The 25,868-nt window shown below is 24.1% G+C and overlaps 4 protein-coding genes across 4 annotated transcripts; 2 read left to right on the top strand and 2 right to left on the bottom strand.

Annotated features, from left to right (window-relative positions):
* Window positions 1–646: 646 nt before the first annotated feature.
* Window positions 647–4,795, bottom strand: PmUG01_09045900 (conserved Plasmodium protein, unknown function; the record flags this gene model as incomplete). The annotated part of the gene is made up of 1 exon (XM_029005164.1): window positions 647–4,795. The coding sequence occupies one exon, from the start codon at window positions 4,793–4,795 to the stop codon at window positions 647–649; it is 4,149 nt and encodes a 1,382-aa protein (XP_028861781.1).
* Window positions 4,796–10,333: 5,538 nt separating this feature from the next.
* CK1 (casein kinase 1, putative) lies at window positions 10,334–12,828 on the top strand (the record flags this gene model as incomplete). The annotated part of the gene is made up of 8 exons (XM_029005163.1): window positions 10,334–10,450; window positions 10,682–10,751; window positions 10,972–11,120; window positions 11,304–11,376; window positions 11,645–11,794; window positions 11,956–12,132; window positions 12,389–12,488; window positions 12,693–12,828. The coding sequence occupies 8 exons, from the start codon at window positions 10,334–10,336 to the stop codon at window positions 12,826–12,828; spliced, it is 972 nt and encodes a 323-aa protein (XP_028861780.1).
* Window positions 12,829–16,611: 3,783 nt separating this feature from the next.
* Window positions 16,612–19,130, top strand: SRP72 (signal recognition particle subunit SRP72, putative; the record flags this gene model as incomplete). Its single annotated transcript, XM_029005162.1, is given in 2 exon segments — window positions 16,612–16,857; window positions 16,872–19,130. The coding sequence occupies 2 exon segments, from the start codon at window positions 16,612–16,614 to the stop codon at window positions 19,128–19,130; spliced, it is 2,505 nt and encodes an 834-aa protein (XP_028861779.1).
* Window positions 19,131–20,095: 965 nt separating this feature from the next.
* Window positions 20,096–23,803, bottom strand: PmUG01_09045600 (tudor staphylococcal nuclease, putative; the record flags this gene model as incomplete). Its single annotated transcript, XM_029005161.1, has 2 exons — window positions 20,096–23,196; window positions 23,731–23,803. 2 exons carry the CDS (start codon window positions 23,801–23,803, stop codon window positions 20,096–20,098), a joined length of 3,174 nt encoding a protein of 1,057 aa, XP_028861778.1.
* Window positions 23,804–25,868: the final 2,065 nt, after the last annotated feature.

Below are 25,868 nucleotides of genomic sequence, written 5' to 3'. Positions count from 1 at the left end.
TATGCCAAGGGGATTACATGTATACATATATGTACATATATATAATTTTTTTTTTCTTTTTTGTTCTGCAATTTTGTCAACAAACAGTGTTCATAATTATGCGTATTGAAATAATAAAAATTGGACGGTTTTCTTAATAACTGAGATAAAACAGATTCTCACGAAACTTAAAGATGTTTTGGTAAGTAAATTTATACGGATATATATATATATACATAAGTAGATATATATATACATATATATATGTGTACATATATATATGTATATACGTATGTACTTATATGTATATTTTTATTTATATCAAAAACACAACTTAAATTTTTTACTTTTCGTTCTATCATCGTGTATGCATATAAATGTATACATGTTATGCCAATTTACACTTATACACATATGAACATATACACATATGAACATATACACATATGAACATATACACATATGAACATATACACATATGAACATATACACATGTGAACATATACACATATGAACTTATACATATAACAACAAAGACATATTTAAATACATATATGTAGCGTTATATACACACAGGTCTAAATTAAATGAAAAAATTACTACTTCCAAAAAATAACATTTTTTACATAATATTATTATTTTATTGAAAAGTTTTTTTTACAAATTTTCATTTCATGATAGTCCCATCTCTATAATTAAGAATTTCTGTATTTTCCAAAATTTTATTTTTCATTATACTGTCAACAGTACAACTAATTTTGTCTACAACGAGATTTATTATATGTTCATTTCTCACATATTTGTCTGCAACATTTGTTATTTTAGTAACTAAAGAACGATGTTTTCTCCCTTTCAGAGAATCTTTATATACTTTACATATACATTTAATCCACTTATAAAAAGGAACAAGAGCATATGTATTTCTCATTAGTGTGTTTAAAAGATATTCTAGTAATTTAATGGAATATTTTTTCCCCATATTCTTAACAGTGCTTTTAATTTGTTTCTTACCTGATACACAAAGTAAACTAAATAGTGCACCATATTTTCTTAATGATAAATAAAGTTTAATCATTGATGATAATACTAAAAGGTTGTTATTAGAATTTATTAAATCATTATTATGTAATTTATTATTCAAATGTTTTTCAGAATCATCATTATTAATACCATCATGTTTATCACTCTGTTCTTTTTTATCGACTAAAATATTGTCCTCTATTCTTGCCTTTTTCTTTTTTTTCTTTTTTTTCTTTTCTTCTGTAGTTTCTTCTTCCACATCTTCCTTTTCTATACTTTCTATTTTTTTGTCTTTTCCCTTTTTTCTTTTTTTCTTTTTCTTTTGTTCTACATTTTTATCAAATTCCTCTTCATTATTTTCATTAAATTCATTTTGGTCCCCCACTCCTTTTTCTGTATCAACAGCAACAAAATTTGTTTGATTCATTTCCTTTTCTCCCTTTAATTCTACATTTTCATTGCATGTTTGTATATCACCACCATCTTTCACTTTATTGCCTTCTGTCATATCATTCTGCCTAATGCTGTCGTGTTGTGGTTCACTCATTTCGGGGTCTACATTTACTTCTAAATTCTCATTTTTTTCCTGGTCTTCATTCACTTTTGGATGTTTTTCCATATGGGCACCTTCTTTATCATAAATCTCATAAACTTCCTTTTCTTTTTCTAATTCATTTTCTACTACTTTTTCTGCTTCTTCATCCCCGTTTTCGCTTATCTGTTTCGCGCTCTGCTGGTTTACTTCAAAAGTGGACGTCTTTAATTTTATGCTATTTACTGATGAAGGTGTAGAGATACATGAATCATTACTTGAGTTCTTGTGATGTGTCAAATATAACAAACTCTGGTTTTTCGAAGCATTTTCTTTTATTTCACATTCTATATTATTTTCTAGAGTCTCTTCATTTTTCTGACCCATTTTTAACTGTTCAATTGTATAGATATTTCCGTTACATTTTCCCTTCCTTTTATCTTGATCTATTTCTTCCTTTTCCTCAATTATTTTATCATCTATATTACTACCATAATCATTACTGTCATTATTATTATCCTCATTATTATTATTATTCTCATTATTATTACTTTCATTATTAACATTCTCATTATTATTACTGTAATTATTATTACCCACATTATTAACATTCTCATTATTATTACTGTAATTATTATTACCCACATTATTAACATTCTCATTATTATTACTGTAATTATTATTACCCACATTATTAACATTCTCATTATTATTACTGTAATTATTATTACCCACATTATTAATATTCTCATTGTTATTACTTTCATTATTATTAACATTCTCATTATTATTACTTTCATTATTAACATTCTCATTATGATTACTGTAATTATTATTACCCACATTATTAATATTCTCATTGTTATTACTTTCATTATTAACATTCTCATTATTATTACTTTCATTATTAACATTATTATTACTTTCATTATTAACATTCTCATTATTATTACTTTCATTATTAACATTCTCATTATTATTATTTTCATTATTAACATTCTCATTATTATTACTTTCATTATTAACATTCTCATTGTTATTACTTTCATTATTAACATTCTCATTATTATTATTTTCATTATTAACATTCTCATTATTATTACTTTCATTATTAACATTCTCATTATGATTACTGTAATTATTATTACCCACATTATTAATATTCTCATTGTTATTACTTTCATTATTAACATTCTCATTGTTATTACTTTCAATATTATTATTCTCATTATTATTATTTTCAATATTATTACTGTCATTGTTATTACCCACATTATTAATGTTATCATTACTATTATCCTTATCAGCTATGTTATGAGTAAAATTATCTTGCTCCTTTTTTATATTATCATAATGATCTATTTCAGATAATAGGCTTTGTTTGTTTTGGCTAAGTGCATTACTAATACTACTAGAACTGCCAATGTTTTTTGTTTTTTCCATTTTTCCCGAATGTTCATAATTATTCAAATTATCTTCTCCCACATGAGAATCAATATTAACATTGTACAAAGAATTATCATTATCATCATCATCATCACTTTTGTCACTGTTTGTCCATGTAATATCACTATCTATATATGAATCACTATCCGAATAACAAGAATATTTGGACTCATTTATAATTTTTTTTATTTCATCATTTTTATTCTCATTATTTATTGCTTTTTTTACTGCCACAACTTTATTACTGCAATTTACAACATTGATAACCGTAGGCTCCATATTATTTTCACATTCAAGTAAAAGATTATTATGAATTTGGATGGTATATATGCTAACTGTACCTTCATTCATTAAAACTGTATCAATAAAAAGATTACTATTAATATAAATTTCTTTATTGATTATATGCTCCATGTATTTACAATAATTAGAAGATAATTTTTTTTTTTTTTGAATAATTTTTTTTTGTTTTATTACTCTTTTTTCATATAATTCAGATATGTTATATATATATATTGCTTTAAATGGCAAATGCATAAATGCAATTGGGTTGTTACTAAACCCTACAAAACCAAATTTAAAATCAGCTAGATTTAAATAGTCCACAAAATATATCAAAATTCTCCCGTTCTCACTATAAATTAATAAGTACAACTTTATAATATCCTCTTCTTTATTTGTAGAAATGTCTTCCTCTATCTTTTCTTCTTCTTCATTTTCAATGTTGTTATTTTTTCCATTATGTGTAGTTACTACATCGGAGCAAGTATGCTCCTCTTCAAACTTTGAATTTTCATCTCTTACAATTTTCTCATTCGAGAAAATGGAATCATTATTTTGTAACAAATTATTTTCATCACAGGGTAAGTTATCCACACAGTTCACATTTTCATATTTTAAAATTTCTTCACTATCACATTTCTTTTTTCCCTCAGTTACTTCATCCTCTAAATTCGAATCATTTGACCCCTTTACTACCACCTCGTTATAATTATTATTTACAACATCTGTGTCCTTTTTTTTTTTTTCCTGACCTTTTGACACCCTCTTAATCTTAAAAAAAAAACATCCTTTTATAATTTCATTATTTAATTTATTTACTGATAATTTTACAAAACATTTTTTTTTATTTTTAAATTCTCCTTTAACAAATTTATATACAGTTACTTCTTTATCAGAATAACTACACACATGTATTACTTCTTTATATTCATTTTTAATTTTATAGAATTTGTTTTCAAAAGAATGATATGCATATTCTTCTTGCTTAAATTTGAATGGAAGACTCATTTGCGTATTTTTAACTTTTAATATTTTATCCTTTGAATATATTAATTTTAAAAAATATATTCTTGCGCTAGTACATAAATATAGCATATCCTTATTACAAGAACAAAAATTTACTTTTAACGGTGCATCTATTAAATTTAGCAGAATGTTACATTTTCCATCGGCTTTTGCTTGAAATAAGGAAAATTTATCCTTTTGAATAAATATTAAATTTTTCTTATAATATATAAAATCTCTTGGTTCGCAGTCATTCAAATTTATTAAGCAATTTTTTTTATTATTTTCACTATCATATAAATAAAATAAATCATCTGAGAGTAAAAGGGCGTTTGAATCATCAGCAATATATGCCTTAATAAAATCTTTTGATGCGATGGAATTTTTGATTTCATAATATCTCAATTTGTCGCTCTTTGTTTTTAATTTAAATAAAAAAAGTTTGCAATTTATGATTGTCCTATCATTGGTTATCTGATTTATTATCAAGTCATTTCCTTCTATGTCTACAAGGTTTCCATTGTATTCCATTTTCTATTTTTTTTTTTTCGTCTCTTTTTTCTTTATATTTAAAACAATATAAAAAATTTGCGCGTTGTCAATTTTACAGCTTAGCAAATCTTGAACTTGATAGTTAAGCAATTTAACAGTCATGGAATTTAACAGAATTTAGCTTCTTTCCATAACCCTTTAAAAATATGCAAATACATTTAAAATAGTATCTTCAGATTGTCAAAAACAATACACTACAGTTGTTAACTGTTTAGGACAACCATATTTTATTGGCTCTGTTATATGCGGCACAACTAACTATTACAAATGTGTAAAAACAATATTTTTAAGGATAACATATGCAATTTCATATATATACTATATTATAAATAGTAAAATAATAATCAAAAAAAGGATCGTACTTTTTTTTTTTTTTATTATATAATGCTGATAATAAAAAAGAGCTACTTAACAGAAATGTCGTTTTTCCTATTTATTATTATCTTTTCAGTTGTTCATATTCAATAAAAAAAATTGTAACCAAGTTTTTCTTGTATTTTCCTTTACTTTTCCATGTATTTCACATTTTTAAACTTATTTTTATCTTATTAAAAATTTGAAAATATACATATATATATATGTATATAAGTATATTTGTTTTTTTTTTTGAACTTCAAAAAAAAAGAAAAAAAAAAGGCATAATTTATGTAAGGGCAAAAAAATATAAATATAAGTATTCGATATATTTACATTATTTATTTTATTTTTATTTTTTTGCCTTTTATTCCCTATTTTTAAATGACATATATTGACAAAGCTCAGTATAATTAAAAAAAAAAAAGTGTATATCCCTTTAAATATTAAAAAATATGATATATTTTAATTTTTTTTTTTTTTTTAATTGCAGTTCATATATGTATATTTTACTATTATATCTTTCAAGTTAATGGGCATTTATAAAGTTGTATTATATATATTTATATATGTATTATACTTACCTATTATTATTCATAATATAATTTTTTTCTAAGGCTATTGAATAGTGTAGTTTCGATATAAATATGTAAACAATATTTGAGTTACAAAATTATAAATTTTGATGTGTCCCTTAATATTTAATTCATACATTTTTATTTTTTTTTTGTATCCAAAGTTATTAGCAACAGTAATAAAAAATGAATAAATTAAAAATTTAACTAACGTACAAAATTTGCGGCTTAAGCTACGGCATTATTATTTTTTTCTATATTCTGTGTGAAGAACTGTTAGAATTTTTTTCATTTTTTATTTTATCACAATCTATAAAAAAAGAATAACATACATAAAACCAATATAACCTAACACCACTACTGATGTAGTAGTAGAATATTGTACCGTCACTTCAAAATTAAAAAAGTATTTTACATATATATATATTATGTAAAAGTATATATATGGATATACAATATAGTTAGTGAATTTATAAATGACTTCTATAAATTATTAATTGTACTGTGATTTGTTATTCAAAATTTTGCATAAAAAAAAGAGTAAATTGTTCCTTTGTTGAACTTACTGTAGTTTCTATAACATATTTACTATAATAATACATTTCATTATAATCATATTATATGGAGCGTAAAATATTAACGAAAAGTAAACATCCAGTTAGGCTCTTCTTTAATTCATGTTTTTATAGCATGTATATTTTATACAAAATAATAATTAAAATGTAATGATTCGTAATACGTTTTTGTGTGTTGTTTTGTTTTCTCCTTTTTTTTTTTTTATTCAAAATACTGAAAGAAATTTATGTTAAAATATAATACTTCCCTTAATGGAAACATTAGAAATGTATTCTGCATACAGAAAAATTAAAGTAGGTCAATTAAAATATATACTATTTTTATTTCCCTTCCTACTGATTTACAAATAATGGATTAATTATAATTTCTACGTTACTCATGCACAACTATTAGCAGTTTTCCAAATTATACCGTTCTGTATTATGTATTATTTCGTTCTTTTCCTTTTTTTTGCTATGCATATTTAACAGCAAATATTTTGATAACGCGTAATTAAACATATGAATCATCATTTGAAAATATGTAGAAAATGTGCACATATATACATACCTATGTATTCAATGAACAATTTATTTGGTGTAACAAAAAGGGAATAAGAATAAAATAAAAGATTAACAGTTATGAACAAACACGGGAAAACGTGAAGACATGTGTATCACGCTTCTTATCACTATGCAGTTCGTTATATGCTTTTATGATTCTATAACATAAAATTATCGAACAGCAGAAGAAACAGTAGGTTATATCACTGCAAAAAATGACAGTATAGTAATATAATTTATTATTCATATAATAATTCTCTTTAAAAAATGAAAAATAGAATTTTTTTTTTTTAAAAAAAAGACTATATAATAAAAAAATATAGAAAGGAAAACAACTTTATTTTTTTTAAAGTTTATAAACCAATGTGTGCACAACTCTAATATATTAAATTTGTCTTATAAAAAAGGTTAATATATAGTAAGCAAAATAAAGTAAAAAAAAAAAAAGTATATAAATGAAACTTAAAGCAACTCATGTTTAAATGTTAACAAAAGAAATAATTTTTTAGAATTCAAGTGAATGAAATAAATAACCAAATAAAAAAACGTAAAACATAAAGAAAAAAAACGGATACGCCAATACATATATACATCATATATACATATATACATCATATATACATATATACATCATATATACATATATACACATATATGTATATACATATGTATATACATAAGTATATAAGTATACATCAAATGATATATTTTTCTACAAAGCCATATGCATAAATGTAAACATATACTTAAAGCACGTCATATGAACCAAATTACATAAGAACAAGCAATAGAAAAAAATAGCTTTATAAAAGGAAACTCAATATTGTAAAACCATGAATTCTAAAAAAGACTAAATCATTTACCTTAACCGTTCATGAAAAAAAAAAAAAATACATATAAATATTAGAATAAAAAAAAAAATTATGTACAACTATAAAAAAAAAATAAATAAATCATCCATACATAACCCTAAAAAAAAAAAGGAAAAAAAACAATTATAAATTAAAAACTATATATTTAAACTTTAAAATAAAGTACCTAAAACTTTTTATTAAAAACATAAGCTGAAAAAAAATTTTATTTTATATGAACAAATCACACACACCCACAAAAAAATATGTAAAAAGAATAAAAATATGAAGCTTAACAAAAATTTCTTTTTTATTGTTACTAAAGTTTTCATTCTTATAAAAATTTCGCTTTTTTTTTTTTTTTTTTTTTTTTAAATACATAATATTTTTAAAAGCTATTTAAATTTTTTTAAAATATATTAAAAAAAAAAAAAAAAAAATTTAGTAATATATAGTAATATAATATTATAATTTTGTTCATAACTATTATATTATTTTATATGAACCGCAAATAATATATATATATATATATATATTTTGTACTAGTACTACTAATAGGAAGAAACAATTTGCATGTGATATTATATAATATAAAAATTTACATAACATTTTTTATCCTTAGTGCGCCATATTAGTTTGAAAGATTTCTTTTCAGTATATATTGTATTAATTTTTTTCCTTAAAAAATGAAAAAAATCTTAATTACTGTATATTAAACAAAAAAAAAAAATATATATATATTTTTATATTTTATATTAATATATATATTACGTGTGGTATACACATAAAAATAATTTATATTTTATAAAATATCATGAACGATTAACCAAAGATAAAAAGTTTTTAATTAAAGATTTCTAAGATCACCTAACTTGAGGAAACAGTTTAATAAATATTTCCAAAGAAAAAAATATATAAAGTATAACAATATATATTTATATATATATTACACATAAATATATATATTATATGCAAAATCAGAATTATTAATATTAGGGTGGGGGAACAAGAAAAATTTGAAGTAGTAATTGTTTAAAACAGTATATGTATTTGAAAGTATGTTAAAGTAAAATACAAAAAGGAATCGAGTGTTATTTTTCTTATTTGGTAATCATACATTATAATATGTATATGATAAGTATATAATGTGATATAACATGTACAAATGATATGTTGGAATTTGTATATTACGAGGTGTAATATGCTGTAATATGTAAGTATAACATGTTATGCTTGCTGTTTTACAAAACATGTTTATTATATGATATAATATGCTTATAACGTGATTGAACATCTGTTCAATACGATGTGGTACGTTTATAACACTATATAATAGTACTATATATATAACATATTTAAACATATCTTTGTTTGTGCTGAACATATCCCCATGAATATGTTATTTATGTAGAATTTATACATTTTAAGTCGTACTATATATATATATATATATATATATACATGCTCTATGTTGAACTACTTGATATGTTTATGTATATATGTACTTATTTATTAAATTATTAATGAGCTTTTTTAATTTATGATCACCGTTATATTAAATTGTATTCTTTTCTCAGAACGATATGAAAAAATGCTATTCTTCATAAATAAATACTCCCTGAAGAGTACCACATGTATAATGAAATATATATGCACATATGTTTTTTAAATAACTTGTGAAGTAACATTGTTTTAATAGGTTATGAGAGATTACTTACATAGATACATGTACTTGAACATACATACTTACGTCCCTACGTGCATAAGTCCATATGTATTTATGTACATATTTGCGTAAGCATATATATATATATATATATTTTTTTTGGACGCGAATCTAGGGCTCAAGTTTTTATTTATATATGTAGAAGTCGTGCTCTTGTATAAAATGTTTTTTTCTTAATCTTTTTAAAATTTTAAATTTTAAAAATAGATGATGATGTGATGTATATATACTAGAAAAATAGTTTTAAGAAAATTTAATAAATGTACATGGTTATTTTTTCGTACGAAAAGACATTTTTATTATATCATATTGCAGATTAAACTAAAATGGCATTCATATATGATTATTGCAAAAAAATTTTCCACTTACATTTTTATTATTACTTATATTACATCCACGTAATGTTTATTTATTTTCGATATTTTAATGATACATTATGAACATTTACTATAGGAAAAAATATTAAAAATATAAAATTTAAATTTAAATTTAAATTGGAATTAAAATATATATTTATATTTGCATTACATTGTATACAAACCGTTATAAGTTTTTCAATTATGATTGGGATGATTTTATTATTTTGAAAATTATTCGTGTAGATAGAAAGAAATATTAAAAAAATTTTTTTTTGTGTGATAGGAGCTTGAACTTCTGATTGTATAAATTATGGAGCAATTGCATATTTAGTTTATGCTTATTTAAATATATAAGCAGATGTATTATATATATATATATATATATATATGTATCTATAACAAAAACGATAAGTAGTACGTATTTCCATACTTTATATATGTAGTTGTGCTGTACATTTGTATATGTGTATATTGAGTTAATTATTTTAAATTTTTTCCTGCCACATTTTGTAGCTATAATATAAAAAAACAACCATGGAAATAAGAGTAGCGAATAAATATGCTCTGGGGAAAAAGTTAGGGAGTGGTTCATTTGGTGATATTTATGTTGCGAAAGATATTGTAACTATGGAAGAATTTGCTGTAAAATTAGTAAGTTGAAAAAGGGAAAAAAGAAAGAAAAAAAAAAAAAAAAAAAAAAGAAATTAAGGTTGAAGAAGAGAAATAGGAATAGTATTGGAAAGAGGCAGAAAAGAAATAAGCGATGAAGTGACGTGATAACAAATAAATCATGCGCAAAATGATGAATTTCTATATCGTTTTTGTGTATCTACCAATTTTCGAATTTCAATATTTCTTATACCTTTTCATCATTTTTTTTAGGAATCAACGAGATCGAAACATCCTCAACTGTTATACGAATCAAAGCTTTATAAAATATTAGGAGGAGGAAGTATGCATAAATTTTACTCGAATGAAAATAATAAATATTAATATATATTATATTTAAAAAAGAAGAAATAAAAGAAGGAATATAGAAATATAAGTGTGTTATATGTGTATCTGTATATATGTGTATATGACTATATCTATATATATATATATGCGTATATAACAAAAAAATGAGAAACGCACATTTACCTACATAATATACAACCCTTTTTGTTTATTAGTTGGAGTACCTAAAGTATATTGGTATGGGATAGAAGGAGATTTTACTATTATGGTTCTTGATTTATTAGGGCCATCTTTAGAAGATCTTTTTACCCTTTGTAATAGAAAATTTTCTTTAAAGACTGTCCTAATGACAGCAGATCAAATGGTTAGATCCCGCACAAATACAAACATATGCAAACATATTTTTATGTATGTATATATTTATATATGTATATGTTAAAGTGATACCTGCTGCCTTATACATATTGTCATGCATTGTATATAATATGTTTATCGTAAATATAAACATTTTATTATTTTTTTTTTTGATGGTCTTTTATTTTTACAGTTAAACAGAATTGAATATGTACATTCCAAAAATTTTATACATAGAGATATTAAACCAGATAACTTTTTAATAGGTATGTTACTTCCAATAAAGCAGTTTAATAGTATTATGATTTTGACTATTTGTGAATGTGCACATGTGTGTATGTGTGTATCCGTGTGCGTATAAATATGTGCATATTTTGTTTATTTTATTTATTCCATATGATGTGTTCCATATGATGTGTTCCATGTGATGTGTTCCATGTGGTGTGTTCCATGTGGTGTGTTCCATGTGATGAGTTTCATATGATGTGTTCCATGTGATGTGTACCATTTTATTTATTTTTTTTTTTTTTGCAGGAAGAGGAAAAAAAGTTACATTAATTCATATTATTGATTTTGGACTTGCAAAAAAATACAGAGATTCAAGGTCACATACACATATACCATATAAAGAAGGAAAAAATTTAACAGGAACAGCAAGATATGCTAGTATAAATACTCATTTAGGTAACTTATTTATGTGTATATGAAGCGCAAATTCAGTACACTTCTTGTGAGTATATATATATATATATATATATATATATATATATATATATGTGTATGTATTCGTGTGTGTTTTTACACATATATGTTGCACGTTTGCGATTCTTTTCCTTTTCCCTTAGGAATTGAACAGTCTCGTAGGGACGATATAGAAGCCCTAGGATATGTTCTTATGTATTTTCTTAGAGGAAGTTTACCATGGCAAGGCCTTAAGGCTATTTCTAAAAAGGACAAATATGATAAAATTATGGAAAAAAAAATATCAACATCCGTTGAAGTCTTGTGTAGAAATGCAAGCTGTAAGAAGAAAATATTGAGGGAATTTTTTTAATTTTATCGTCTATTTTTAATGGAAACAAAGACATATATATATTTAGTGATGGTGTATTATAGTGATATTATTATATGCGTTGGTGTGATGAAATATAATAAAGATATATAGAACGGAGGGGATTTACGTAGAAATTATTATATTTCTTTGCCCCATTTTAATTTATATATATATGTAGATACCATATTTTATGTTATTATTCCCCCCCTTTTTTTTTTTCGCAGTCGAATTTGTAACATATTTAAATTATTGTCGATCTTTAAGATTTGAAGATAGACCTGATTATACATATCTAAGAAGACTTTTAAAAGACTTATTTATAAGGTTAGTACTATAGAGAACGAATTCAAAGAGGATGAAGATTTTTATAAATGCAACTAAAATATATACATATATAATATAGTATAATGTGTTATGTAATATAACAGATAAAATAAAGTGAAACAAAAAATATTAAGATAATGCAAATATACAATGTTACGTATTTATCTCAATTGAACATATTTACTTTTTTACTTATATTTACAGAGAAGGATTTACATATGATTTTCTATTTGATTGGACATGTGTTTATGCATCAGAAAAGGACAAAAAAAAAATGTTAGAAAATAAAAATCGATTCGATCAAACAGCAGATCAAGAAGGAAGAGTAAAGCAAAATTAAAAAATTTTAAGATATATATATTATTTTTTTTTTTTTTTGAGGAAATTAAATATTTTATATATATATATTTATATATATGTGTATATTTTTCCTTCGCAATTGAAGAATATATTATTTAAAGTTTAAAGTATAATACTAATAAAAAAAAAATACGTGGTTATTTTCTTAATGTTTATTGTATATAATACTTTAAACAATTTAATTTTTTTTTTTTTTTTTTTTTCTTTCATCATTTTACTATTTAACATGTTTTATTGTTATTAATAAACATTTAATATATATATATATATATACATATATGTTTGTATATATATAAATTTGTAAAAATACCTTTATAATACAGCTTTATTTTTTATTGTACGTATTAATGTAACACGTTCTATATGATTAATGTGCACAGTGGTATATAAAAACAAATATGTATGTATATATATATATATATATATATATATATATATATATATATATATATATATATATATATATATAAATACATATACATACACATTTTATTGCTCTTTTTTGCTTGCATCCCTTTTTTCTAGCATTTTCACATTTTTTTTTCATATTATTTTTTAAATAATAATTTATTCATATATTTATAATTATATTATTTTCAATACCAAAAAAAAAAAACATATGTATGTATATATATATATATATATATATATATATATATATAATAATGTAGTTGTGTTTCTATTAAATAAAAAAATATATATACGTACATATACATACACATTTTAAGATGCATAAAATTACACATTTAAAATAGATGAAAGAAAGAAAAAAAAAAAAAAAAAAAAGAAATTAGGAATGCATAAAATATTATGTGATTCAGTTATATTTTTTTATTTCTTTTCCTTTTCCCTTCTCTTTTTTTTTTTTTCTTTGCATTATAAATTGTAGTTGTTTTTCAAACATTATCCTTTTTTCCTTTCACCTTCTAGTTTCCATATTATTTTCCATTTCTTTTTTTTCTTTTTTTTTTTTTCTAATCCTTTCAACATATGAAATATTTATTTTGAAAATTATAATTTAAAAGTATAATGATTTTGCATAATTGTAATTACGCAGGGGTATGCATAGAGAATGTTACATACTAATTATGATCATTACGTCTATATTTATGTATATATATATATATATACGTATATATAGCTTAAACATATGTGTATGCTAATATGTAACGCAAGTTGGTAGTAGAATGCCTTAAATGAGCGTTGTACCAATATAAAAATGTATATACATAGGTGTGCGTATGCATGTATGTATATAGTGTATTCACAGTAGTTTCCTACGAAATACATGTTAAACAGGACTTCCGTATCAGTACAGTAAACAAAGCATAATCAAGTTTCTTTTTATCATTTTCTTTTTAAAAATAGGTTAACCACCCAAATTGACCTTTAAACGTGCAGAAAACATTATCTGCTTAAGAATGTTCATAAATAAATTGAGATTTTTAATAAATTAATATACTTTTTCTTTATATTGACATTATATCAAACATACGTATAATAAACAGATTTTCACATAATTAAATACTTTGAACAGAAAGGGTAAAACAAGAAAAAAGTTTACTTCATTTACATGCAGTACACATTTGTGTATATACGTATGTATACATATTTATATAATTAATTCATACATGCATCATATATTTTAGTGGTTAAAATGATTCTATCAATTTCACATTAGTCTTTTCTTTTTTTTGTATTTTACTTAGTAAGCATATGTTACAAGGAGGTCTGCTTCTCACATTTCATATTCGCTTATTTTATGCATATATATAATATACTTGGAACATACCTGGCACATACATAGTTCATATATATACATATACATACACACACACACATGTACACATTTAAAAAATACCAAATTATAAGTTTCATGTGATTCTGAGGAAAATTGTAAAAATATGAACAAAACAAATACACGCAAGTCATATGATGTGTTTACAATTCTTTTAATTTTCATTACATTATATAAAAATAAACAAATTATTCTTTTCCATGATTATTATATTACTATTTCATTTTTGTCAGAATTGTTCACAAAATGTTACTTATATTTATATATATATAAATTTAAATTAATATCCTACTTCAAATTATCATTCTTTTTCTACTGATAAATATTCTCTATATATATATATATATATATATATATATATGATGTATTATATACTATTTAAACTTTTTTTTTTCTGTGTAATTTTTAAAAATAATATTATTATAGGAATAATAAAATACAATTTTCCTTAAGCTTTTAAATAACAACATTATTTATCTGGTGTGATTAATATAGCATAATGTGAATATTAGGTGAGCATGTATTCATTATGTTATACATATATATATATATATATATATATATATATATATATAATACATACAAAATGAAGGTAACGATTTTTTTATATTTTTTATTTTTTTACCTTACATTTTTTTCCTTTGATACCTGTTCCTGTGTATAATTCATATTAACTTTTTATTGGGTGTAGCAATATTTACATATAATCCCTTGCATTTACATTTTTTGCTGCTGCTCTTATTTATTTTCCTCTTTTTACAATATATTTACATGTTTATTGTAATAATATAAACAAAGAAATTATCAAATTTTGAAAAATGAAATTATCAAATTATAAAAGTATATGAATATATACAAAGTATGCATATTTTTTATTTATATTATATTTATATATATTATTGTGTTATTCAACTTGATTAAATTTGTTACATTATTCTGCAATTCCATAAAAAAAGGGTGCAACAAGTCATATTTATCACTGTTATTTGGCTGTTTCAGTATTTTACATGTATAGGGCACGCATTAAGTATGTTTTATGTATATATGCATTTATGCAAACGTTAAGTATATGTAGGTATGTATGTATGTATGTATAGGTATACACATGTATATATATGTGTTTATATGTATGATCTTGTATATAAATATATAAGCGTATATACGCTCACGTAATCGCATTACTCACAACAGTTGACGAAAGTCAAAAAGAAAAAAAGAAAAAATATATACAAAATTACCTGATTGTAATTTTGAATAAACCAGAAAAAGTACATTTCTCATTTTAAGTAGTCTCCAAAATTAAAATTAAATTTATTTAGAAGAAATAGTATTGTTATACGACGATGGGCATCTGTATAATAGGCTTATCTTTATAGGCTAATTTGATGCATAAAATAATTAACCTCTTATTTTATTTTAATTTATATTAACTTATTTATTTCTCTAACATATTACTACTCAAGGAGCACCCATCATTCGTGAGTATTTCATGTATATAAAATAAATACCTATTTTACAAAATTTTGTTATTTTGTTTAATTTAATTTAATTTAATTTAATTTTTTTTTTTTTTAAAGGTGGAATTTAACTTTGCATTATTTCATTATAATATACAAAATATAAAATTGTTTTATTTTTTTTAAGATTGTTGTTTGAAATGGAAGGGGCTTCAAGTGATATTAAACTTTTTCGTTCATTTGAAATTTTTAAAATATATTATTTTTAATAAAAAGTTATTACTGTAATGTATAAAAATTATTTGCTACGATAAAAAGGAAAAATTCTCCATTGTTTATTCATTTAGATAATACGTAAGCCCGCCCAAAGTAATACATAAGTATATAACTTCATACCATTATAACTGCACACCAGTAGAACTTCATATCAGCGTAACTGCATACCAATACAGCTGAATACCTACTTATATACATACACACCGGTAGCAACCCTCTGTTCTTACGAAAAATGAGCGAATCTCAAATAAACTCGAAAGACACCCCCTCCATTGAAGAGATAAAATTAAATTTCGAAACGAAAAAGTTTGAAAATGTTCTTAACTTGACAAAGATTATATATAATAACAACAATTGCAATGAGTACGCGTTAAAAGCAAGGTATTCTTGTTTTATTGAAAAAGGAGGGTTTAGTAAAATAATACAAGAAGTAATTCATTGTTTAATTAAGGATGATACATTTAAAGAAGGGGAAAAAAGAAAAAAAAAAAAAAAAAAAAAAGTTTCAAAGATATATTTCAAGAAAATTACAGACAGATTAAAGATAAGAATGTTTTATTTGAATTTTTTTATTCTATGTATAAATTAAAAAAATATAAAAAATTGAATGGTTGTTTAAAATATTTTAAAGAACATGAAAATAAATATGAAGATTTTATTGATGTGTTATTAGCTGAAGTAAATTTTAAATTGCATAACTTTGATGTTTGTATTAATTCATACGAATTCTTATTAAGAAATAATAAAGCGAAACAAGTAATTGCAGCAACGGTTAACTTGAATAGTAGTTACTTTTCCTTGTACATAAAATTATTGTATGAATACAATTTTTTGAGGAAAAAAAAAAATACTAAAAGAAGTCAGAGGAAAGAGAAGTATAAGAATAACAAGGATGTGAAGAATGAGAAACATAAGAAGAGTATCAGTAACAGGGATGGTAACGATAACGATAACGATAACTACAGCTATAACTACAACAGTAACGATAAAATCAATAGTAATTGTAACGACGATAGTAACGGTAATGGTAATACTGGCGGGACAACTGTGAAGGCACATGGAGCTATAGAATTTAAGGACATACAAAATTTGAAAGACCAAATTGCTGCAAGTACCAATGATTTTAACTATGATAAAAATGATAGCTTTGAGCAACTGTTTAATTATGCTACATTTTTTGCAATAGAAAAGAATTTTTCCGAGGCCTTAAAATTCCTTGATATACTGGATGATGTATGTAATAATACGCTAATTGCAGGGGAAATTGGTTCGGATAACGCTGATATATCAGTTGAAGTAGAGGAAGAAGGTGTAAATGGCTATACTGAAGTAACAAGAGAAAAGATGAAAGGAGCGAATATGTCAATGAATCACGTGGATGAACTAAGTATAAAAAGAGTGCTAATTCAAATGGAAAGAGCATATGTTTATTCTAAAACAAACAAAGTGAATGAAGCCATATCTTTATATGAAAATATATTGAAAAATTATGATAATAATATAAATGAAGATATAGTATTATTAGCTTATAATAATTACATAGCATTAATGCATAATGATAGTCAAAAAGTTTTTGAGAAAAAAAATTCAAAGAAAACTACACCTCTCCTTTTTACTATTAATACTGATAAATTGAACCAGATAAAAATTTTTCTTATTATGAATAAAAGAGTACATAATGAGCTCAGCGAATATATAACTAGTACAATAAATTTTAATGAATGCATATTATCGTTAAGTAATAATAATAAAGAAGAATTTAAGTCGAAATTGGCCAAATTCTCCTTAAAATTTAGCAACTCTGTATTATTGGATAGGTTATATATACTACTCTATAAGGATATCAACTACTTGAAATGCAAACATTACATACATAATAACATTGATTTAATGAACTCTGTAGAAAATAAAATTAAATTTATTAATGCATATATATATCTATGTTATGAAAAAAAGAACTACAAAGATATTGTAAATATCCTTTTAAAGTATCAACACATATTTCAAAGTAGTCCTAGTCATTATGGCATCTTTTTTTCCAATTTGTTTCATATATATATTTGCGTAAATTATAAGGAAAATTGTAAGAAGACTAGTGGTAGCGAAAGTGCTACTGATAATGCATTATTACCTCACAAAAATTTAGAGGCAGTAATTTCCTTATTTGAAAAGTACAAAAATAGTGTTAAAACAAATATACAAATAGTTAATTATGAAACGCTCCTTTTAGTTAGTAAATATTTGATATGCCATGACAAGTCTAATATTCTTATTGATATTTTTGATCATTTATCCAAGGAAGTGAAAAACAATTTTAATTTCTTTACTTGCTTTACATATATTTATACCTATATGAATATAAATAATGCATATAAATATGAAGATAAGTTAAAAAAAATCGTTCTACCTGAAACATACCTTATTGATGTAGAAGAACTGGAAAATAAAAGCATCCCATTTGACTCTATTGTGAACAACAATCTAAGTTCATTATCTGTAGACAAAAGTAAGAGAAAACGCAAAAGATTGAGGAAAAAAAATAAAAAATCAATTGAAACACTAAATAATCAAAGCAGCTATGATCCTGATAAGTGGTTACCAAAACACGAAAAATCAGGATTTAAAAAGTCCAAAAAAAAAAAACAAAAAATGGAAGCAGATAAAACAAAGGACGTTGTATATGTGGAGGAAAATAAAACTCAGATAAATCAAGCAAAATTGCAAAATTTGAAAAAAAGGAGGAAAAAATAATATCCTCAAGTTAGCATTAGGAAAAACAACGAAAAAAGCAGTTACGGGAAAGTGAAAAATGGCAATAGGAAGGCACATACGGAAGGGTATATATAAAATGAGAAAAATTTATCCTTAATACATTTTTGCGGAATAGTTCAAGAGAACTTTTTTCCATTTTTGTAATTTTATTTTTCCACGTATGTCCTTTTTCTTTCCTTTTTCTTTTTTTTTTCATCTTTGATTTGAACAACGGCTTTATTGTTCGGCGGAAGTCTATAAGAACCTACGCAAATATTCTGCTTACATTTTTCGTACATTTTCCCCCCCTTTTTTGCGGTTTTTTTTTTTTTTTTTAATAGTTGATTTATCACGTTGGTAATGAAAAAAAGATGTAAATTAACGACAGCTTACAGTTAAGTTGATTTGAAAAATGATATGCATTTTTGTGAAAATTAATACATGCACATTTTTTTTTTCTTTTTTTTTTTTAAATAAAACAATATTAAATAAAAACATAAATGACACAGTTTTGTACTTATGCATATACATATACATTCATACGTGTATATATATATATATATATATATATGGGTATATACTCATATGTGAATAAGAAATCCACTACAATATTCATTACATTACGTACACGTAATTAAAGAATTCTCCTTTTATCTAATTCTTCAGCTAAAAGGAGTGTGAAGTTTGAAATTTTTAAATAACATTTTTTCAATTGGATAATAGGCGTGTATGTATTTATACAGCATATATATATATATATATATATATATAAACACATATGCATATATGTGTATATTTATTTGCACAGGTCCCTTCTGGCTACATAGTCAGCTCAAGCTAAACGCATTCCTGCGCACTAAATGTGTATATGTGTATATATGCGTACCTACGTAATGGTATGTATATATATATGCATGCATATGCGCATACCGTAAACACACATTCCTGTGGACGCAACAGGCGCGTCAATTTTCGTCGTCGTAGTCTATATCGCCATAAGACCAGATGACAAGTTTGTTCTTTTTCGCTAAGGCTTCCTCTCTTTTTAATTTTTCAAATATTTTAGTATCACTAAGATTGTCAACATAGCATATTCCATTGAACACTAATTCTTCATTTACACTTTTAACATTCTTGTTTGATGTAAATTGCTCATAATCATAAAAGACTACGTAATAGGTGTTATTTTCCTTTTTCTCAAATTTGACGTATAAATATTTGTCAAGTAAAAACTTCTTTATGTAAATTATTAGGTCTGTTTTATTTTCAGCTGGGATTTTCAATCCTGCTAAGGCCACTTTGATTGAAAAAGGAATATAATTTTTCAAATTAAAACTATCATTTAATTTTTTTATATCAATAAAATCTAATTCTTCTTCATTTCCGAAATCGATATATTTTACTATAGCTTTTTTTTTACTTTTATTTACCTGCAAAACGACAGCTCTGTAATAACATTTATCAACGTATTTTGCCATAACTAAAGAATTTTTATTTATTTCTGTTAAGGTATATGAGGATAATATATCTATATCGGGGTTTTTATTTAACTCGTCTTGTAATTTTTTCAATTGTTCTTGTTTACTTTTTAATTGAATACATATATTGGTAATGTCATCCACATAAGAACAATAGTAAATATTATCAAACGCGGATAAATCCTTTTCAACATTTAGTAAATTATCTGCATCTTCCGTTTTTTCAATAGACCATATATTTCGTTTATGTTTTTTAGCTTCTTCTGCTGCTTTTACATAATTATTTCTTTCATTTGTATTATTTAAACCTATTTCATTTAAAACCCCATATCCTAAGGAAAGTAAATGAACAGAAAAATCTTTATTCTGATATTTAAGGATACCTATAAAATTACCTCCTTTGTCACATGTTACAATAGAAATTTGTACGTTTCTTTGCATTAACATTTTTCTCGTATATTTATATGCTTGAATAGCTATTTCTCTATACTCTATCTTTTCCTTTTTACTTTTTTTTATTTCATCCCCATTTAAATATTCTTCATTCACTTTTTTATGGTTACTTTCAATTGTTCCTAAATCTTTCAAGTTTATTTTTTGAACACTTATACCGAGTAAAATAAAGTTTATTAACAAATTTTGTGAAGGGATATGTAACTTAAATCTATTTGCCCCATATATAAAATCGACACATGCATTTAAATTATTATATTTGTTTAATACATTTTCAAAAGAACGAGCTCTTAAGGCATTGTCACTTCCACTAATATTGTTAATCTTAATAATATCAATATGCTGATTAAATCTCCCAACTTTTTTTTGCTCAGCTTCTTTTTCTAATTCTTGTAAATGGAAGTAGTTACTTGCCTTTTCATCTTCCTGTCGTTGGGATATAACTCTTGCTAATCCTCTTGAAACTAGTTGCTCATTTAGGTTAATGTATTCTTCCTCCTCTGGTTTATTTACTCCCCCATTTAGTAGCTTCTCTCCCAGTTTGATTTTTGCATTTTTTCCACTTTTTGTGCTTTTTATCCCATTCACTTCGCTAACTCCGTTTATTCCACTCACTCCATTAACGCTTCTCATCCCATCGACACCTTTCTTACCTTTCAACTTGCTACCACCTAGTGCAACCTTTTTGCCATTCTTTTCCTCCTCCCATATATTTGAAAGGCTTTCTTTTCTGGTATTTTGATTACTTTTCTTTTTTCCTAATTTATAAACAGTGACAAAATGCATTCTTCCCTTATCATCCGAGCACTGAGGAATATAACCATCACTATTGCTTTGTGGAGTTCTAACATACTCTGTAACAATTTTAACTCGCTCTCCAACAATTTGACTTTTCAAATAATCCTTTGCTAATATACACAAGGTGTTTAGTTTTAAATCTGTATTATGTTTTTCACATTTAATGGAAGCCATATATAATCTTCTCTCTTCATTCTTGTAATCTACAATAATAACATCCCCATATAAAACCTCAACAACGGTTGTAAAATATTCCTTTTCAAAATCTACCTTTTTTTCTGTATAATTTATCCATTTTTTCTTTCTAAGTTGTATAGCTTCATCTAATGCCCTTTTATATTCAATAGCGTTGTCTACATATTTTATTGTATACTCATTTATATAAGCATATCCATTTTTTAATAATAAAGTACATATATTTCCTAACTTATAATAAACATTTGCATATAAATTACAATTATTATCAAGATGTTTAATTTCTATCTCTATATCTCTATTTAATAGTCTTGATTCTACAAATTTTTTGGTTTCCATAGCATATAATTCTTCTTTAACTGTTTCCACATTATTTACAATTTCTTTTTTGAACATATCAACAATTATTCCACACACATAAAAGGAAAAATAGTACATCGTTAAGTACTTTTCTTCCTTTTTCTGATCATCCTCATTCATTTTTTTTTTGTAGTTGCCATTTTTTTTTCTTTTACTACTGCTACTGTTGTTCTTTTTATTAGTATTATTTAGATCATTATTCAGACCAGTACTTGGACCATTAACACTATTCGTTTTTGCATTAATATTACCGTTTTTCTCTTCATCCCTTTTTTCATTTTCTACACACTCTGCAAATACGCGAAAGTTAGATCCATCCCTCACATGTTCTACAATACATTTCATTCTTCTATTCAAAAAAGAATCATATAATTTTTTGTTTTCATTTTTATCGTTGTACGAGTAAACAATATCTCTGACATAGTAATTAATATTGTTACTAAAAATACCAATTTTTCTTTCTTTTGCCTCCGTATAATAACTTTCTAAATCTGCATATACATTTGTTTTTACATTTTTATTTGAAACCAGATTAGCATAACCTTTCTCTAATAACAAAATAGATAAGTTTTGACCTTCAAAAAAAACACTACAATATGTTCTATTATTGTATGTATATTCAACTACGAAACTTACATTTTTTCCAATTATCATTTTTCTGATAAACTCTCTACTTTCCCATGCAAATGGTTCCTCATTCTTTTCGACACTCTGACTCTTCATAAATAACTTCGGGCAGTTAATGCACGCTAAGCTTATCTGTCTTTCCTGGGCTACTCCATCTTCAAGAACAGCAAATAGGGATGTATTCATGTTTACTTAGGTAACAAGCACGCAATCATGAATGGTAAATTACACAAACGCACTACTTACACAACTGTGTGCAATACTTAAGCATACATAATTACCTACAAAAACATGTGAAATATCAATACAGACGAGGCCCATATGGGGCCCCACTTAACCACAATTTACAACAAAATAACATGAACAAGATGCACATACGAAAGATAAATTTCCCATATATACGTAGGAAAAAAATTCAAAAATACCTGAAAATGATGTAGGTATATTTCGTTTTTTGCTTAAGCATGAATACAAATATTCCCACAAAAAACTACATATACAAAACAGTGCGATTAAAATGGGAAGGTTATATATTTGAAAAGAAAAATAATCACACTCATTTTTTAAGTCCCTTCCTCATACATATTAATGCATGTAATATATGTAGTACATATAATGCATTTCACTATTCACTTAATTATTTCTATATTTGTGTTCATATGCACAGTTATGGTATTTCCTTTTATCACCTTTTACAGCCCCCGTCAAAACATAGGTATCTGCTGATATGACTTGCTTTACAATTCCGTTCAATCTTTCCATTTAGGCAAAATGCTCGAACATAAATACGAAATATGCTAATACGCGTATATATTTAAAAAAAATGTTTAATACCTTACATATAAGTATAAACATATAAATATTTTAAAATCCCTTTTTTAGTTAAAGCTACACACTTGTGTATATTTATGTGCTTTTTTATTTTTTTTTTATTCTTTTGTTTATTTTTCTTCTTGCTTTAAACTCCAAAAATGTGATATATATATATATATATATTTACATTATATATATATTTACATTTGAGATTAGCTCCTTTTCAATATCTTGAACATTCGTTTAATTTATGCTGGTTTGTTATATGTTATCTAATTTTTAGTGTTCGATGCAATTTTTTTTTTTTTTTTTCACTTTAAAACATTTCAACTTGTTTGTACAATCTACTGGCTTTTTCTTTTTAGTTTTTATTATTTTATTTTTACGTTAGTATTTTTTTTTTTTCTCTAATTGTGATTACAAACGAACGTGCTCTTATGTTTACGCTTTTGTTTATTTTATTTTTTATATCAGGGTTTGTATCTACTGAAATGTGCATATAAAATACATAATGTTCACGTTGCATAGTAAGAGAACAAAAAATAAAAATAAATAAATGAACGAACGAATGAGCGAATAAATGAACGAACGAATGAGCGAATAAATGAACGAACGAATGAGCGAATAAATGAACGAACGAATGAGTGAATAAATGAACGAACAAATGAGCGAATAAATGAACGAATAAATGAACGGATAAATGAACGAATAAATGAAGGGATAAATGAACGGATAAATGAAAGAATAAATGAACGAATATATAAGCGAGTAAATGAACAAATATAAAAATGAAGAAAAAGGAAAGAGGAAAAAGGAAAAATAGTATCTATATCATTTTTTCCTTTTTAATGTTTTTTTTCTTTTTTTTTTTTTTGGAGTTTGAGTTTTTACATTTAAGGCTTTATTTTCATTTACTCCTTTTAAAATTATTTTAGGGTCTTTTAATAAAAATATAGTCTGAGCTAACTGAGAATAATAGTAACGTCAGAGTGTATTAATGAAAATAATCTATTAAACTGTGTAATTCTAAAAATAGTTCAAAGGTTATGACCGTTATATTTAGTCATTACACATTAACATATTATAATTTGTAAATTACATAAAATTAATAGTCTACAAAATATGTAGCCTCAAAGGCTTTAACTGCAAGTGTTATCAGCAAAATTGTGTTATCACAGTAAATCTACGCTAACACATAAAAAGGTTTTCGACATAAAAAAAGTACCTTTAGGTATGAATAAAAAAAAAAAAAAAAAAGAAATACATTTAGTTAATATACGTGAGTTAAAACTTACAAAGGTTAGCAGATCATAGTGAAAATAATATTTCACTGTGTATAGAAAATTTTTTTTTCTTTTTTTTTTTCGTGTTTACGTATTCCTGAAAAAAAGAAAGTCATTAATTAACAAAGTTTTGTAAATTTTTGAATTCGTAAATTCGTAAATTTGTAAACTCGTAAATTTGTAAACTCGTAAATTTGCAAATTTGTAAATGAATAACAAATTTTAAAATGCTTTCAGAAAGCACAAGAGGTATAATTTTATCTTCACTTCACATCCTTTTATTCTATATTTCCTTAATTTACCCCCGATCTACATTTACCCCCCCCCTCTTTTTTTTTGAATTTGCTTCAGTTATTTTCCTCACAGTATTTTTGAAAAAAAGGAAAATATTTTTCCTAGCTATATAATTATATTGCATTAGTGATATATTAATATATATCTATATTGGTTTACTAGTTAATTTTAAATCAAAATTTGAGTATCATTTTATTTTCCTTTCCTCTTTTTTTTTTTTTTTTTTTACACCCATATATATATATATATATATACATATTGTAGAAGGCACATCTCTTCTTCGATAAGACGATATACATTCTTTGAAATTCTTGTGTGTTTATGTAAACGTTTCATTTAATGATATATTAACAATGTCTTTACAATAAATGAATACAAAATTATTTTAAGAAAAATTATGTAGGTATCAAATTTCAAACTATTCATTCTGTTATAAC

Source organism: Plasmodium malariae, assembly GCF_900090045.1.
Source record: "Plasmodium malariae genome assembly, chromosome: 9".
NCBI lineage: Eukaryota > Apicomplexa > Aconoidasida > Haemosporida > Plasmodiidae > Plasmodium > Plasmodium malariae.
Note: the sequence above shows the minus strand (reverse complement) of the source record. Positions and strands in the feature narration are given on the sequence as shown.